Raw genomic sequence first — 16,521 nt, forward strand, 5'->3', positions numbered from 1 at the left:
AATGACCGCAGTTCAGAAAAATGTGCTAGTTTGAAATGTGTTTTTGTGTTACCCTAGTGCCTTCTTTTTCTATGATTTACACTAAATGTGATCTAAATGTGGTTGCTAGATCCCAAGTTATCCCACATTGCCACATCTGAGATTAGACTTGGATTGTTCGTAATGAATAAATCTAGCACGGCATTCTTTCTAGTTGGGGAATCCACCAATTGGAACATGAAGTTGTCCTGTAAGACATTCATGAAATGAAGAGCCTTTAATGAGTGCGCTTTCCCCTCTGCCCAGTCAGTATCAGTATAATTGAAGTACCCCATTATGGTGACATTTCTCTGTCTCCTTCCCATTTCTAATTGTGATAGTAGGTCCAGCTCCTCCTCCTCCTTTAGGAGGTGGTTCCATTTCAAATTCTAATTTTCTAATCCAAATAATTTTTCCAATTCGAATTTAAGATAATTTGTTTCCTTATAATTTATTTTGCATTAGTTGAAATTCAGTACTGTTGTGATTCAGATATATCCAAATTTCAGAATTTAACAAAACCGATTATACATATCAGGTGACAGTAAATATAGCATGATGAATAAAATTAGATCTAAAAGTCCAGAATAATATTTTACTTGAAATTGTTAGAGAAAAGCAAACGTCTTTCAGGGTTTGTGAGAGTCTCCATTCTTCAACGTTTCCAAATTGAATCGGGAAAGAAAGCTTCAGGCAGAACTAATAGCATCAACTTTTGCATGCTTCCTTTAAAATTGGTCTAGATTTCAGGTTTTGAATCCTTTTCAGCCCTGAAGAAGTGGGGATTGTCATAACAACCCCTAAAACATGTTGGCGGTTTTAAATAAAATATTATTCTGGACCTTAAGATGTGTAGTGGTGCTTTCATTCCTTATGCTATATTTACTTTTTCCTAAGGGTCATCTATGGAAGCCTAGCTGCCAGTTGACTCCAATACACATTTAAGTACACATTGAATAAACCGGCACTCCTCACCACCCGAATAAGTTCTGAGAAAGGTGAAAGTTTGTCGGCCACTCTGAAGGCTATGCTAGCTTACTAGTCTTTTTCTTCACACAACAAAGTCTTCTAGGAAAATAAATTATGGTGAATAATTGTATGCATTTCTTGTATCTATTTCTAGGAAAATCTTGTGAGGAAGATGTTGATGAGTGTCTATCTTTTCCTTGCTATCCCAGTGTCCTTTGTACAAACACCTTGGGTTCCTACAAGTGTGGCCCTTGCCCACAGGGCTATGAAGGAGATGGAAAGATATGTGGTAAGATGATGATTTTAAATATTCTACACTTACTCCACAACAATAGTGACCCTTTTGGAGGTTAGATTAAAATATATGTAAATCCAAGAATGTTATATATTGAATATATACAGTATACTGTATAGTTTTAATATTTAATTTATTTTATTTAAAATGTAATTAATATATTTATTTAAGATTTTAATATATTTCAGCTTACCAGTCCTTGGATGTGGTTGCTGCATTTTTTTTTAAGCTTGTTTCTGTTATTTCCACCTGATAAGCCTGCAAGTAATCAACTTGCTGTTATTAGGCTCATTCACTATACTGTACAGTAGGAGAGGAAGTATGTTTGAACTATAAACAGCCTCCCCTCTCAGCATCTCTGTAACATAGAAGGGGGTAGGGGGTTCTATAGTCCACAGAGAGAACTAGAAAAATGCTACTATCCGTCATCATAGAGAAAAAATTCACCATTCCATTTAAAAGTTTATAAAGAAGATTACAGTCAAGGAGTGCTTTCAGCGCTTTCAGTACACAATTTACTGGCAGTGTTCAGCATTGGACTGTGGTGCTCTTACCATTCTGTCTCCACAGTTTTACATACACCACACACAGGGTCCCCCAACGCACTTCATCAGTTGGGCTTACTCAAGGCCTAGCCTTGTTGGTAGAGAATTCAACTTTTTATCTCTGCCTCCAAAGTTGAATTCCTTGCTGGGGAAAAGCTCTTTCAAACAGTTTAAGTGCAAGGATTTTGTGTTCATACAAATGTGCTTGAAAGGAGTTGTTCTTCAGAGACATTTCAAAGCCATTACTTGGTCATATGTTCAAATTGACCATAATCATTTAACCAACAGTCACATTACTGGCAGACAAAGATTCCTAAAGCAAGTGAGTGAGAATGACATTTCTGAAGCTAGCCCTAATCTTAGTGATTAAACACATTGAATGGGTATGAATTACAGTCCTTGGAGGCTACCCTGGCCATGGAGCAAGATGGTCGCTTAACCCATAAGCTCCCCTCAGCCCTGGGACAATAAGCAACCCTCCACCTGCCATAGCAGTCTTTCTCTCCTCTCTCCTACACCGGAGGGAAGCTAGAACTCTGAGGATCACAGCGCCATGCCACCTCACAGACTTATACACACAGAGAGGCAAAGGCATGCAGTGTAGCCAAAATGGCACCGGAGTGGCGCCTCCGCCTCCTCCCGAGCCAGCAACAGAGTCAACACAAGTTCCAGCACCCATTCTGGAAGACATGGACAGCACTGAGCCCGACTTCTCACCTCATCAAAACTCACCTGCTGATAGAGGTAAGCGGGCAGCACAGTCCCCAGAACCCTCTCCCTCCAAAGCACCGCTGTAAAAAAAACAGCATTGTCATAAAACAACCAATGTCTCATGGAATTCATGTATGCCAGGGCCCATTTGTTAGTCCCCGCATTCCTAAACAGATGGAACCCCTGGTTAGCACACCCTAAATGTTTACCCTTAACTTCTTATGCTCACAACACAACCCTAACATAGTGACACCCAAAAGGATCACCTGCTCTATTGCTACTATAACTGGTGTGTGGATCTACACGTTGTAGGCAACACACTATTTTTAAATTGTTGTTAACTCTTCAGTCGTGAACCGTAAGCTGTTGCACCACAGCAGACTGTACCTATATGTACCATGTATCTGTTATCAAACTGGATCCACATCTCAGAAAGATGTACTGTTATACTGATGAAATACCTTAAGAAAACTCAAGTTTAAAAAAAAAAGGATGAGAGCACCACAACTCAAGATATATTCTAGTGAAACATTATTCAAAACAAAAGCTTAGAAAGTATGTCTAATTTGTTTTGAGGGCTCGCAAATCCCTCCTTCATCAAGGCTTGTATGCTGTAGGTTGGCTGTTGGACAGGCAACCCATGCTGGAATTACTAATGCCACGTACACATGAACGGTTTTCCCGGCGGAATAAATTCCGAAGGTTTTTCCAACAGAGTTCCGCTGAAACTGTTGCGCGTACACAGGATCACATCCAAAGTCCGATCGTTAAGAACACGGTGACATATGAAGCATACACACGATTGGATATATACGACGAAAACATTCCGCTCGTGTGTACGATTGGCATTGATGGGTGGCACTGATGGGCGATACTGATTAGCATTGGACAGCAGTGATGGGCATTGATGGGCAACACTGATAGGCAGGACTGATAGCCAGCACTGACTGGCATCACTAATGGGCACGATTGGTGGCACTTGTGGGCAGTGGTGGGCACTGATTACTGGCACTGGTGGGCACTGATTGCTGGCACTGATTGGTGACACTGTTGGTGCTATAATGTAATCAGGGCACTGATGATCAGTGCCCTGATTACATGTTTTGTTGCCCCCTGTGAAGAGATGCTGCTGATCGGCTCTCCTTGCCACACACTCTGTCAGTGTGAGGCGAGGAGCGCCAATTACCGGTAACACAGCTGATCACATAGTTAAAGAGCCATGGACGCGTGTTTTTACTGAGATCGGGGTCGTGCCGTGTTGCTAGGACTGCAATCGGCGAGTTGTGAACCCCCGCGGGCACGCGAGGGTGGCTGTTCTGGGATGCTGTCATATGACGTCAACCCAGAACGAGAGACGCACCACCCCGCCTTCATTTGACAGTTTGGCAACTGGTTAATTGGCAACACATCAGTAACGTGATTGGGTATAAAAAGAGTATCTTAGAGAATTGCAGTGTCTCAGAAATAAAGATGGGCACTCCGTGAAAAGCTGTGAAAATCCTTTGATATAGACATACTGTAATGCAAGTATAAAAAAAAAAAATGTGTTGGTAAGTGCTGGGCCCAGATATGCATGTAAGTGGGTATCAATTTTGAATCCTTAAAGGGCTGCTCTACATCTTGAGATCCCCAGAGCAGTCTGAAAGTCCCTATGGGAGGAAAGAACAACAACTCAAAATTTAGTCCAGTGAATATTTATTATTCACAACTAGGGATGAGCCGAAAACCCCCAGGTTCGGTTCGCATCAGAACCTGCGAATGGACCGAAAGTTTGCACAAACGTTAGAACCCTATTAATTACAATGGACGCGAATGTTCGAAATCTAAAGTGCTAGTTATAACAGCCAATATGCAATTTATTGTCCTAAAAAGGGTTTGGGGACCCGGGTCCTGCCCCAAGGGACATGTATCAATGCAAAAAGAAGTTTTAAAAACGGCCGTTTTTTCTGGAGCAGTCATTTTAATGATGCATAAAGTGAAAAAAAAAGGTGAAATATTCCTTTAAATATTGTACCTGGGGGGTGTCTATAGTATGCCTGTGAAGTGCCACGTGTTTCCCATGTTTAGAACAGTCCCTGCACAAAATGACATTTGTAAAGGAAAAAAAGCCATTTAAAACTGCTTGCGGCTTTAATGTAATATCTTGTCCTGGCAATATGGATGAAAATCTTTGAGAAAAATGGCATGGCTACCCCATCAGCCCCCCTACCCATTACCAGCCCCTTTGGGTCTTGTATGAATATTAAGGGGAACCCAGTACCCAAAATATGTTATGTTAATGTTAGGCAGATGCCTGTGTTGCACAAATGAACTACACAACACCAGCAATGAGGGGGTAGATGCAGGTGCGTGCTGTGCAGGAGGCACACTACACTGACTGAATATTAGGCAGATGCCTGTGTTGCACAAATCAACTACACAACACCAGCAATGGGGGGGGGGGGTAGATTCAGGTGTATGCTGTGCAGGAGGCAAACTACACCCACTGTAACAGCGCTAGGTTAGGAAGCAAAGCAAAGCTGACACTGTCCCTGCCTATCCTGCTCTCTCCCTGAACACTACACTCACTGTAACAGTGCTATCTAAAGAAGTAAAGCACAGCTGACACTGTCCCTGCCTATCCTTCTCTCTATGAACGCCGCAACACACTACACAAGGCCGCCGCGCTGGCGGCCTTATATAGTGTGGGGCATGTATTAACACCCTGAGCTATAATTGGCCACAGGCATCCAACCTGTGGCCAATTATGGCTCTCTTCGCTGCCGGCGCTGTGATTGGCCAAGCATGCGGGGTCACAGTGCATGCTTGGCCAATCATTAGCCAGCAATGCACTGCAACTGGTGCAGTGCATTGTGAGCCGTTCGTATCACACGAATTTGATGCGAACGGCCCACAAAGTTCTGGTGTCGACGAACGGACGAACGGCCGATGTTCGATTTGAACATGGGTTCGAATCGAACACCGGGCTCATCCCTATTCACAACGAAAGGTAATAAAGTGTAGCCAAAGCGTTTTGGGGGTTTTCAAATCCCCATTCATCAGGGCTTGTATGCTGCAGGTTGGTAATCAGACAGGGCATCTATGCTGGAATTACCTACTCTTAATTTCAAAATACAGTCTGTTCAATAGCATACATCATTCTACAAGCATACCATCCCTGATGAAGGGGGATTTGTAAGCCCCAAAACCTGTTGGATATACTTTCTGACCTTTCACTGTGAATATTAAACATTTCAAACAAAAAGCAAAGAAAATTACCAACTCAACTTACCGACCAGACTGCAACCAACTGAATTGTTCTGTCTTACATGCTTTAAAAAACTGGGTTTAGTTTGTTAACCCCAAGCCTCTCCTGTCCTCTGCCTATCCATTATAATGCATGTGCTTCTACTATGGAGGTTCTCAAAATATAGAGTTAGGACTGCAGATAATACTGGGGTGCCAGGAAGAGGCTCTATGGCTTACGTATGTATTTGCAAATGTGTGCAAACTAAACCCCCTGTTTTTATCAAATAACATTTATTTATTATCAGGTTGTACAATACACATTCAGATAACTTGAGTGTATACTTTTCATATCCAAACAATGTTTAAACAAAGAGAAGGACAGTATACAGTGAAGTCTATGCCAGGTTCTATTTCTTCTCTGATCTTGAGATGTCAACCACGTGCTTGAAGCATGTGTATCCACAAAAGAAAAATCGCGTAAAAAGGACAAGTCGGAGTCTACAGAATACTCCGGGTAGAGAAGAGGAAAGGAAAGAAGGAGAGTAAAGATGAAGAATAAGGAGGGGTGGGGGAGGGGGGGAGAGGTGCCTCACCTCAGTAGCCTGTTCATCTGATCAAGGTGGGTCCTCCCGAAGGTGCCACAGCTCCCACACTTTATCGTGGGCGTCCGTTCTATCTTGCATCCTGGCCGTCATCCTCTCCATCAACTCCACATCTTTAATTCTAGCGTATAGGGTATCGTCGGAAGGGGGGGTCCTCTTTTTCCAATTGAGGGCGATGAGGCACCGTGCCGCTGTGAGGATATGTCGAACTAACTTTTTACGGGGAGTGGATATCTTAAGTTGGGACAGTCCCAATAGGGCAAACTTGGGACCCATAGGGATCTGTATACCTAAGAGGTTGATTAGAAGTTGTTGGACCGCGTTCCAGAAGGGGGCGATTAATGAGCAAGTCCAGTAAATGTGGAAAAGGGTGCCCCTATCTCGCAGACATCTCCAGCACCGGTCGGAAGTGTTAGGATAGATGGTGTGGAGTACATCAGGGGTCATATACCATAGGAAGATTATTTTATAAGCATTTTCTTTATATAACGTGCAGAGCGAACTTTTTGCCGCCTGTGACCATATCACCTGCCACTGTTCTCTGGATATGTCCTCATTGAGGAATTTCTCCCATTTTAGCATGTATGCGTGTTTTCCGGTGTTGTCCATGGAGTAGACATTCAGTATTTTGTAGATATTGGATATCAAGCCTCGTTGAGCTGTACCCGCCAATATTAGGCTTTCAAATGGGGTTGGGGGGGAGAATTGTAGGCCAGGCGCTATGGTCAGGGCATAGTGGCGAATCTGCAAGTAACTGTAGAATGCCAGGCGAGGTAATTCATGCTTAGTCTGCAATTCAGAGAAGGGTAATAGTTTACGTGATCGTGGGTCTATCAAATTCCCATAGTGGAACAAGTCCCGCGAGGACCAGGGGTATGACATTTGGTGCGTAAGGCTATCCGGCACTGAGGGGTTACAAATAAACGAAGTTAAAGGCGACTTGTCTGAGGACAAAGCATGTGAGGGCGCCAGCCTACGCCAAAGTCGGCGAAGCTGTGACATGGGTCCCAACATGCGTTCAAGGGGCACCTCCACATTCGCACTCCACAGGAGACTGTTTGGGTGGGTAGGGGCCATCCAGATTTTTTCAATTTCTGTCCACCTATTATACGATCTTTGAGTGAACCATGATGTTATTGCACGGAGTTGCGCCGCCTGATAGTACTTTAGGAGGTTGGGAAAGGCTAGTCCACCATCCGATCGGGCCGACATCAGGACAGATTGGGGTATTCTATGCCTTTTGTAGTTCCACACAAATTTGAGTAAGTCCGATTGTAGTTTTTTCAAATGTTTGTAAGGAACCGGGATGGGTAGCGTTTGAAATAGATAAAGTAACTTCGGGAGGATCGTCATCTTTATTGATGCGATTCGGCCTAGGAGGGAGATTTTGTGTTTTTTCCATGATTGGAGCAAATTTCTAACCGAGCGAAAGAGGGAAGGGAAATTCTCCTGATATAACGTGGTAAACTTTGGGGTGATGTGTATTCCCAGATATTTCAGGGAGGTACTCTGCCAACGGTAGGAGAAATTTGCCTGCAATCTCGAAACTTCGGCTTCCGGGATGTTTAGTGGGAGAGCCTCTGATTTGGATGCGTTAATTTTATATCCTGATAAGGCCCCATAGCTATCCAGTTCAGCCTGAAGGTTGGGAAGGGACACCCTAGGCTGGGTCAGGGAAAGGATGATATCGTCGGCAAACAGTGAGATTTTAAACTCCTTGCCCCTGACCGGTATTCCCCTAATGCTTGGGTTACCTCTGATTGTAGCGGCTAGGGGCTCTACACAGATCGCAAACAGCAGGGGCGAAAGTGGGCACCCCTGCCGTGTGCCGTTGGTTATAGAGAATGATTTGGATAGGGCAAAGGGGGTCCTCACTTGGGCTGTAGGGGCAGTGTAGAGATGTTGGATCGCCCTCAGGAAGGGTCCCCTGAAGCCTACATGCCGAAGCGCAGCGACCAGGAAGGGCCAACCAAGACGGTCAAAGGCCTTTTCGGCATCCAGGCTGAGTAGCAAGGACGCCGAGCTCTCCCTGTTCGCCACGTCCACCAGGTCGATGATCTTCCTGGTGTTGTCGCCCGCTTGCCTGAGTGGGACAAAGCCCACCTGGTCTTTATGTATGAGGGATGGAAGGACTACATTCAGGCGGGTGGAAAGTAGCTTCGTAAAAATTTTGAGGTCAGAGTTAAGCAGGGCAATTGGTCTGTAGTTGGCGCATGAAATGGGGTCTTTGTCTGGTTTGGGGATCACCGTGATAAAGGAGCGTTGCATATCTGGTGGTATAGGAGTATCATGGAGGAAGGCATTGAAGATTCTGCACATATGGGGAGTCAGAATGGAGAGGAAAGCCTTATAATATTCATAAGGCAATCCGTCTGGACCCGGGGATTTACGAGGAGGGAGTGCTTTGATAGTCCGTTCTAATTCCTCGTCTGTGATCGGTGCATTCAGGGCTGCCAGGTCAGCAGGTTGGAGTCGTGATACTCCACTACGTTCCAGGTACTGATGCATACGTAGGGAGAGGTCGGGAGAGGGAGGGTTACAAGGTATGTCAGGATTGTTGTAAAGTTTTGTGTAGAATTCTGCGAACGTGTGTGCTATATCTTTGGGGTGGGTCAATAAGGAGCCCGAGTTGTTTCTGACTTGGTGGGGGGTGGACATGAGGGTGTGTTCCCGCAACTTCTTCGCCAGCAGGGAATGCGCTTTATTGCCTTTGTCATAGTAAGTTTGCTTTAGTTTAAGCAGAGCCTTTTCTACACGGCCTAATGCAAGGTCACCAAGGATAGTCCGGAGTTTCGTGATTTTCCTAAGGAGGGGCACAGTGGGGGTCAGCTGCAGTCGGTGTTCTAGGGTTCCAAGTTCTTTTTCCGTACGGACCCTCACGGCATGGGCATCCTTTTTCATGGCGGACGATAGTGCCAGACACCTGCCCCGTATAACCGCCTTGTGAGCCTCCCACAGTATAGAAGGGGAGATGTCTGGGGTATTGTTTTCCGCAAAGTAGAATTGCAAGGTGGAGGTCAGCTCAGAAGCTGACGGGAGGTGTTGAAGCAAGAACGTGTTCAGTCTCCAGTTGCAGGGTCTTGGGGTGGGGGAACCCAAATCAAGGGTGAGCATGATAGGGGCATGGTCTGACCAAGATATTGGTAGTATCCAGGCCTCCCGCGTGATTCTAAGTGTAGAGTTGTTAACAAAAAAGTAGTCTATGCGGGAGTGGGTACGATGGGGGGGTGAGTAGAAAGTGTACTGTCGATCCCCCGGATGAAGAGCCCTCCAAGCATCAAACAGAGCATAGCGTCTAGCAAGTTGACGGAACAGCTTCGAGTCCCTAAGGGCTCGAGCCGGAGATGTCCGGGGGTTCACCATATGGCGATCAGCAGCCACTGAATAGGTAAGGTTAAAGTCACCCCCCACCACCAAAAGCCCGTGGTCATTTTGAAATAGTCGGGAGAACGTTTTCGATAGGAATCTATACTGTTTGACATTCGGGGCGTATAAAGCGCATAAGGTCATGTCCTGATCTCGCCATCGTCCTTTAAGAATGACGAAGTGGCCATGAGGGTCACTATAGTGTTCCCTTTCCGTGAATGGGGACCCATGTTTAATGAGTATGGCCACACCCGCTCGTTTGGAAGGACCTGAGGAGAGGTAGTTTTGGGGGAAATGCTTGGAGGCAAATGCAAAGGTGCCCCCCTTATCCAAGTGAGTCTCCTGGACAAATATAATGTCTGCGCCTGACCGCAGAAATTCCCTCAGCGCCAGATGCCTTTTCTTATTGGAGTTTAGGCCTCGGACATTTAGAGAGAGTATCTTGGCCATCTTAGGAGGAGGTGGGGGAAGGAGTAGGAGCGTATCTTACCTGTTGTGGAGGCGAGGGTCCGGAAGACGGCGGCCAGGAGCGGGCACACATCAGGAGGAGAACCAAAGAAGTACCGTGATCTGCACAGTGAGCCACCTGGGATAGGGGGGGAGGTGGGGGATAAGGAGGATAGCAAAAAGAAAAGAAAGAGAGAGAGGTTAGCACATAAGAGAACCAGAGTAATCAAAGCAACAGTAAGCATCTGACCTTGAGAGGCTCTCCGGCCTAGGTCAGTACGGTTTCCCCGAGTTCCACCCACCCTCCCGCGTAGGGGATGGGCCGGGGGAGCACCGGGGAGCCCTTGGCTAGGTGTGAAAAACAAAAAAAAAAACGGTAAGTCTAAAGTGAGCATAAACACTCAACAGGGGGACGGAAAGGAGAGCGCAAAAAATTCCCACTCTCTCGAGTCTCAACAGAGACGTGCCCATTAAGTAAACTTGACAGTAAATTCAAGGCAGATAGGGGGGACCAACAAAACAAAAAATACAATAAAACAAAAGGAAAACTGCATGCAAAAATGACCAGGACAGATCCATTCAGTCTTGCGTGGGTGACTGTTCTACTAGTGAAGTGGACCCGGGGGAGGGGTGCCTGTGGGGTCACCAGTCTTGCGTCTGGCGGGGTTACGGGATGTATCCGTGTACCGGGGACGGTGTGCCGAGGGGACCTTCTGCCACATGATCGGAGGCGGGGGTTGCGTAGCTACCAAGTCCCAGTCCGGAAGTTGGGGTGCGGAGATCTCTAGAGTGTCACAGAATGCATTCAGGTCCTCAGGGTATCGCAGAGCAGCGGATTTTCCCTGAGTTTTCGCTGTGAGGCAGAAAGGGAATCCCCATCGGTAGGGTATGTTGCCGTCCTGAAGGATGCGCAGCAGGGGTTGCAGGAGCCTTCGCTTTTGCAGGGTTATCCAGGAAAGGTCGGGGTATAACTGCAAATGAGTGTCGCGAAATGTCACTTTGCGAGCCAAGCGTGCTCGTTGCATGATCTCTTCCTTGGTATGGTAGGAGTTAACCCTACAGATGATGTCCCTGGGTTTGGAGGCAAGATTCTTGGGACGTGGGGCCCTATGGGCCCTGTCCATCTCAATGCGGTTAGTAGCAGGTGCCCCCAGGAGGTTGTTAAACACGGTCTGCAGAATGGACTGAATGTCCTCCGGCCCCTCCGACTCCGGCACCCCTCTGACGCGGATGTTGTTCCTGCGCCCCCTGTTGTCCAGGTCCTCCACGTGGCGTTGCAGGTCTCGTAACAGGCTACGGTGTTCAGCACCTTGGAGTTGGGTCCTGTGGACAGCTTGTTTGGTCTCTTGGATTTCTTCTTCGGCCATTTCCACCCGATCTGCTAGGTGTTTTAGGCCAGACTGCAGGACTTGTATTTCTGTGCGGCATGTGGATTGTACATCTGCAATTAGCTGCTTGAAATCCTCCTTAGTGGGTATCGCCTGTAGGCAAGAACGCCACTCCGGGTGCGCAGGGTAGTTTTCTCCCGACATTGAGTGTGGGGGTGATTGAGGATATGGGGGACCAGGGTGAGCGGTGTCGTCGCTCTGGGGGGCGGTTGTCAGTCCCGGGGTGTGGCTCCAGGAATCCCCCCATGCCGGGGTCCTTGTGGGTACGTAGTCCTGCCCGTGCCCTGCAGCATAGCTCGTGGGGACTGGAGATTGCACCGTTTGGGCATAGGTGGGGAAGGGTGGCTCCTGTCCCTTTAAGGGGTGTGGGATCTGCGTGTGCGACAGTCTCTGAGCCTTGGGAACAGGTGGGCCGTTCATGCAGCCTCTGCCAGCCTCCTGGCTACCCCCCGATCCCTGAAGCACACTGCCTGCCTGGGTCAGAGGGGCAGGGAGGGCTGGGTAGTCTGCGGAGTAATCCGATGAGGCTGGGGAGCCGGGGTCCCCCATAGAGGTGCTCGGGTCAGGTGCTGTTCTGAGCAGCTGCGGGTAGGCATCCGAGCACTGGGTGTATTGCGGGGGAAGGGAGCCGGAAATGTCGGGCCGTGCGCCGTGGAGCGGCATCTCCAACGAGGCTGAGTGGGGAGAACTCACCGCGCCTTGGTCGCCCTGCGGGTCCCGCTGAAGGCTCTCTGGGTTGCCGTGTAGTGCCTGAGCCGGCGGTGAAGGCAGCGGAGGTGTCCGGGAGCAGGCCGTGGAAGTCACCGGCGCCATTTTGTCCGTCCCGCCGGGAGGCATGTCCGAGGGTGGAAAGAACGCTCTGAGGTCCGTGGAGGAGTTCAGCGGGGCTCGTTCTGTTCCCCTGGATCTCGCGGATCTAGTGGTCCTGGATCTGCCCATGAAAATGCAGCGAGGTGTCCCCTAATCTGCTAAAAAGTTCGGGCTGAGAGAGAGCTGGAAGTTCAGGCAGCCATTCAGAACGGCTTCCGGTCACGCCCCCCCCCCTGTTTTTATTGCATACTGTTAGGACAATTCGGTCGGTTGCAGGTTGGTTGGTAAGCTGGGAATTTTCTTTGGTTTTTGTTTGACATGCGTCACCCTTCCATCTGCTCCTTGCTGCAAAGGCCAGTTATAGGCGGGAGCAGTGGCCATTTTGTTTGTACTCTTGGAACATAAAACATTTACTGGACTGAATCTTACAAACTAAAGTTAGAAACTAGAAAAACTGTATCCACGCTCAGCTGGTCTATTTCTGCATGAATTGCTGAGGGCCAGTGGCTTGAGTGTGCGCTCCCGAAACATCAATCCACAAAAAAAGTTATCCGGCAACCAGGCACAGCTGTACTGTGCTGTTTTTATACATAGCCTAATAAATGATTTGGAATCTGGAATGTAACGGGTTGCCGGCTAATTTTCTTAATGGATTGAATCTTGAGTTATGGCGCTCTCGTCTATTTATATAGATATACAATAATGCAGGGAATGTTTCGGAAGCCTTCAAGACAGGTATGGTTTCTGCATCAGAAGGAAACCACCCAGCACTGGAGCAGAGCTAAAGAGGAAGAGGACCTTCAGCTGCAAACCTTTGCTCCTGTTTTTGTTTATTTTGCCTTTCTTGTTCAAGAATAAATCAAGAAGTCTTATGTGTTTTATGTTTATTTGTACAGTACAGGTATTAACAACTCCACAACCACCAACCACTGAATCACCGGCCACATTCACAGAAAGTTATTACAGGCACAATGTCAGTAGAACAAACGGAAGACAACAAGGTAATGAATTGTATAACTATTACTGAATCTTCATAATAAGGGCCATTTTCATAAAGAGGAGAGGCGGAGGAAGATACCCCTGAAATAACATTTCTAACCATGCGTTTTTACAACAATTTATACCTTCAGGCTGGGTTCACGCTGCTGTACGGAGCAGTTCCCAGCAGGGGTCCTGTGCATCCCTGTTCACTGTTTCAGGTCTGATTTCAGTCTGAATTTTTGGCTGAATTTGCACCTGAAATGGACCAGAAGACACACAGGACTCCTGTGCAATTCACACCGGAGCCGCTCTGGAGATGTGTGAACCGGCTCTCCATAGACAGTATGTGTTCATGTGGTACACAGATTAGTCCTGTCCATTTAAGAAGGTGCTCCTAACGACAACATGTTATGTGTATAAAAAGCACCTTTCTTCCATTCAAACCTCACCATCATGGGCAAGACCAAAAAGCTGTCAAAGGACATTAGGGACATGATTGTATAACTGCGAAGCTGGAATGGGCTACAAGACCATCAGCAAGAGGCTTGGTTATAAGGAGACACCTGTTGGAGTGGTTATTGGCAAATGGAAGAAAAACAAAATGACCATCAATCGCTCTCTGTCTGGAGCTCCATGCAAGATTTTGCCTCATGGGGTAAGGATAATAATAAGAAACGTGAGGGATCAGCCCAGTACTACAAGGGAGGAGCTTGTGATTGATCTCAAGGTAGTTGGGACTAGGGATGAGCCGAACACCCCCCGGTTCGGTTCGCACCAGAACTTGCGAACGACCCCCGCGTTCGGTACGAACGTTAGAACCCCATTGAAGTCTATGGGACTCGAACGTTCGAATTGTAAAGTGCTAATTTTAACGGCTAATATGCAAGATAGTGTCCTAAAAAGGGTTTGGGGACCTGCCTCCTGCCTCAGGGGACATGGGTCACTGCAAAAAAAAGTTTTAAAAACTACCGTTTTGGCAGGAGCACTGATTTTAATGACGATTAAAGTGAAAAAAAAAAAGTGAAATATTCCTTTAAATATGGTGCCTGCGGGGTGTCTGTAGTATGCCTGTGAAGTGCCACGTGTTTCCCGTGTTTAGAACAGTCCCTGCACAAAATGACATTAAACGGAAATAACACCATTTAAAACTGCTTGCGGTTTTAATGTTATATCTGGTTCCTGCAATATGGTTGAAAATCATTGAGAAACATGGCATGGGTAGCCCTCCCTGCCCATTACCAGCCTATTTGGGTCTTGTACGCATATTAAGGGGAACCCCGTACCCATATTAAAAAAAGGAAATGCGTGTGGCCCCCAGGCCCTATATACTCAGAACAGCAGTATACAGGCGGTGCAAACAAGACAGGGACTGTGTAGGTTTGTTGTGTTAAGTTGAATCTGTTTGTCATTTTCAACTGGTACATTTTTAAAGTGTAGCTCCAGTCAAAAAAACTATCTTTAAGCTTTTTGGAAAACATAGTGAAGGGTTATCACCCCTGTATAATTTGTTTTGTCGTCCATCTTTTTTCATCTCACTTGCTGCTGTCTCCTTGCGTTTGCAAGTAGGAGATGTTTGTAAGTTGGATGTTTGAAAGTAGGGGCCTGCCCTATATTATAGCGGTATGTACTGGGTACAGAGCACGCAGACGCACGCACTCCTAACACTACTGACTGCAAGCTCTATTATTAACCACTTGTTAGCCCAATGTTTGCATAAAGTGAAAGATGAAGTTATGCTGAGTAAATAGATATCAAACATGTCACTCTTCAAAATTGCACATGCCCGTGGAATGGCGCCAAACGTCGCTACTTAAAAAATCCCCATAGGCGACGCTTTAAATATTTTTTTTACTGGTTACATGTTTTGAGTTGCAGAGGAGGTCTAGGACTAGAATTATTGCTCTCGCTCTAACATTCTCGGCGATACCTCACATGTGTGGCACATGCGAGCACATGGGGACATGGGCGCTTTAATTTTTATTTTATTTTTTTATTGTTCATTTTACTTTATTTATTTTAGTTTGACATTTTTTTCCCAAAAATATATTTTTGATCACTTTTATTCCTATTACAAGAAATGTAAACATCCCTTGTAATAGGAATATGGGGTGACAGGTCCTCTTTACAGTGAAATCTGGGGGGTCAATATGACCCCACATCTCACCTCTAGGCTGGGAAGCCTGAAATAAAAAATAAAAAAAAGATTCTGGCTTTGATCGTACTGGCGAGTTGGTAGAAGCACCGGAGGGCGGTGAGGGGTGGGGGGCGTCTATGGCTGGGTATTTCAGGGTATCACCGAGTATGGCTGGGTATCTCTGAGTATGGCTGGGTATGGCAATTTATGGCAGGGTATTACAGAGTATTGGCGGGGTACTACAGAGTAATAGCAGGGTACTGCACTGCAGAGTAATGGCAGGGTACTGCACTGCAGAGTAATGGCGGGGTACTGCACTGCAGAGTAATGGCGGGGTACTGCACTGCAGAGTAATGGCGCGGTACTGCAGAGTAATGGCGGGGTACTGCACTGCAGAGTAATGGCAGGGTACTGCACTGCAGAGTAATGGCGGGGTACTGCACTGCAGAGTAATGGCGGGGTACTGCAGAGTAATGGCGGGGTACTGCACTGCAGAGTAATGGCAGGGTACTGCACTGCAGAGTAATGGCGGGGTACTGCACTGCAGAGTAATGGCGGGGTACTACAGAGTAATGGCAGGGTACTGCACTGCAGAGTAATGGCGGGGTACTACAGAGTAATGGCAGGGTACTGCACTGCAGAGTAATGGCAGGGTACTGCACTGCAGAGTAATGGCGGGGTACTGCACTGCAGAGTAATGGCGGGGTACTGCAGAGTAATGGCGGGGTACTGCAGAGTAATGGCAGGGTACTGCAGAGTATGCACTGGTATTGCAGAGTATTGGCAGGGAATTGAGGGGTTAAATTCGGTGAGCAGCGATGTGGGCACTGCAGATGCAGCCCACATCGCTGCTGACACCGATCTCTTTCCCCTCCGCTGTACCGATCGGTACAGAAAGGGGAGGTAGGAACAGGCGTCATAACATGACGCCGGTTTGTTTCCAAGTGATCACTCCGTCATTTGACGGAGCAATCACGTGGTAAACGGCCGCTATGAGCGGCCGTTTACCGTGATGTGCCGGGTCCTA

General features: G+C 47.0%; 1 protein-coding gene across 2 annotated transcripts in view; it reads left to right on the forward strand.

Moving 5' to 3' along the window:
• VWDE (von Willebrand factor D and EGF domains) overlaps positions 1 to 16,521 on the forward strand; it is a 176,267-nt gene that overhangs the window by 131,177 nt on the left and 28,569 nt on the right. For both annotated transcript variants that reach the window (XM_077490717.1, XM_077490718.1), the window contains 2 exons: positions 1,142 to 1,276; positions 13,276 to 13,380. In XM_077490717.1, coding sequence (XP_077346843.1) covers positions 1,142 to 1,276; positions 13,276 to 13,380 — 240 coding nt within the window. The remainder of the gene's footprint in view (positions 1 to 1,141; positions 1,277 to 13,275; positions 13,381 to 16,521) is intronic.

Source organism: Lithobates pipiens, unplaced genomic scaffold, assembly GCF_037356315.1.
Source record: "Lithobates pipiens isolate NorthernLeopardFrog02 unplaced genomic scaffold, aLitPip1_a1.2 Scaffold_19, whole genome shotgun sequence".
NCBI lineage: Eukaryota > Metazoa > Chordata > Amphibia > Anura > Ranidae > Lithobates > Lithobates pipiens.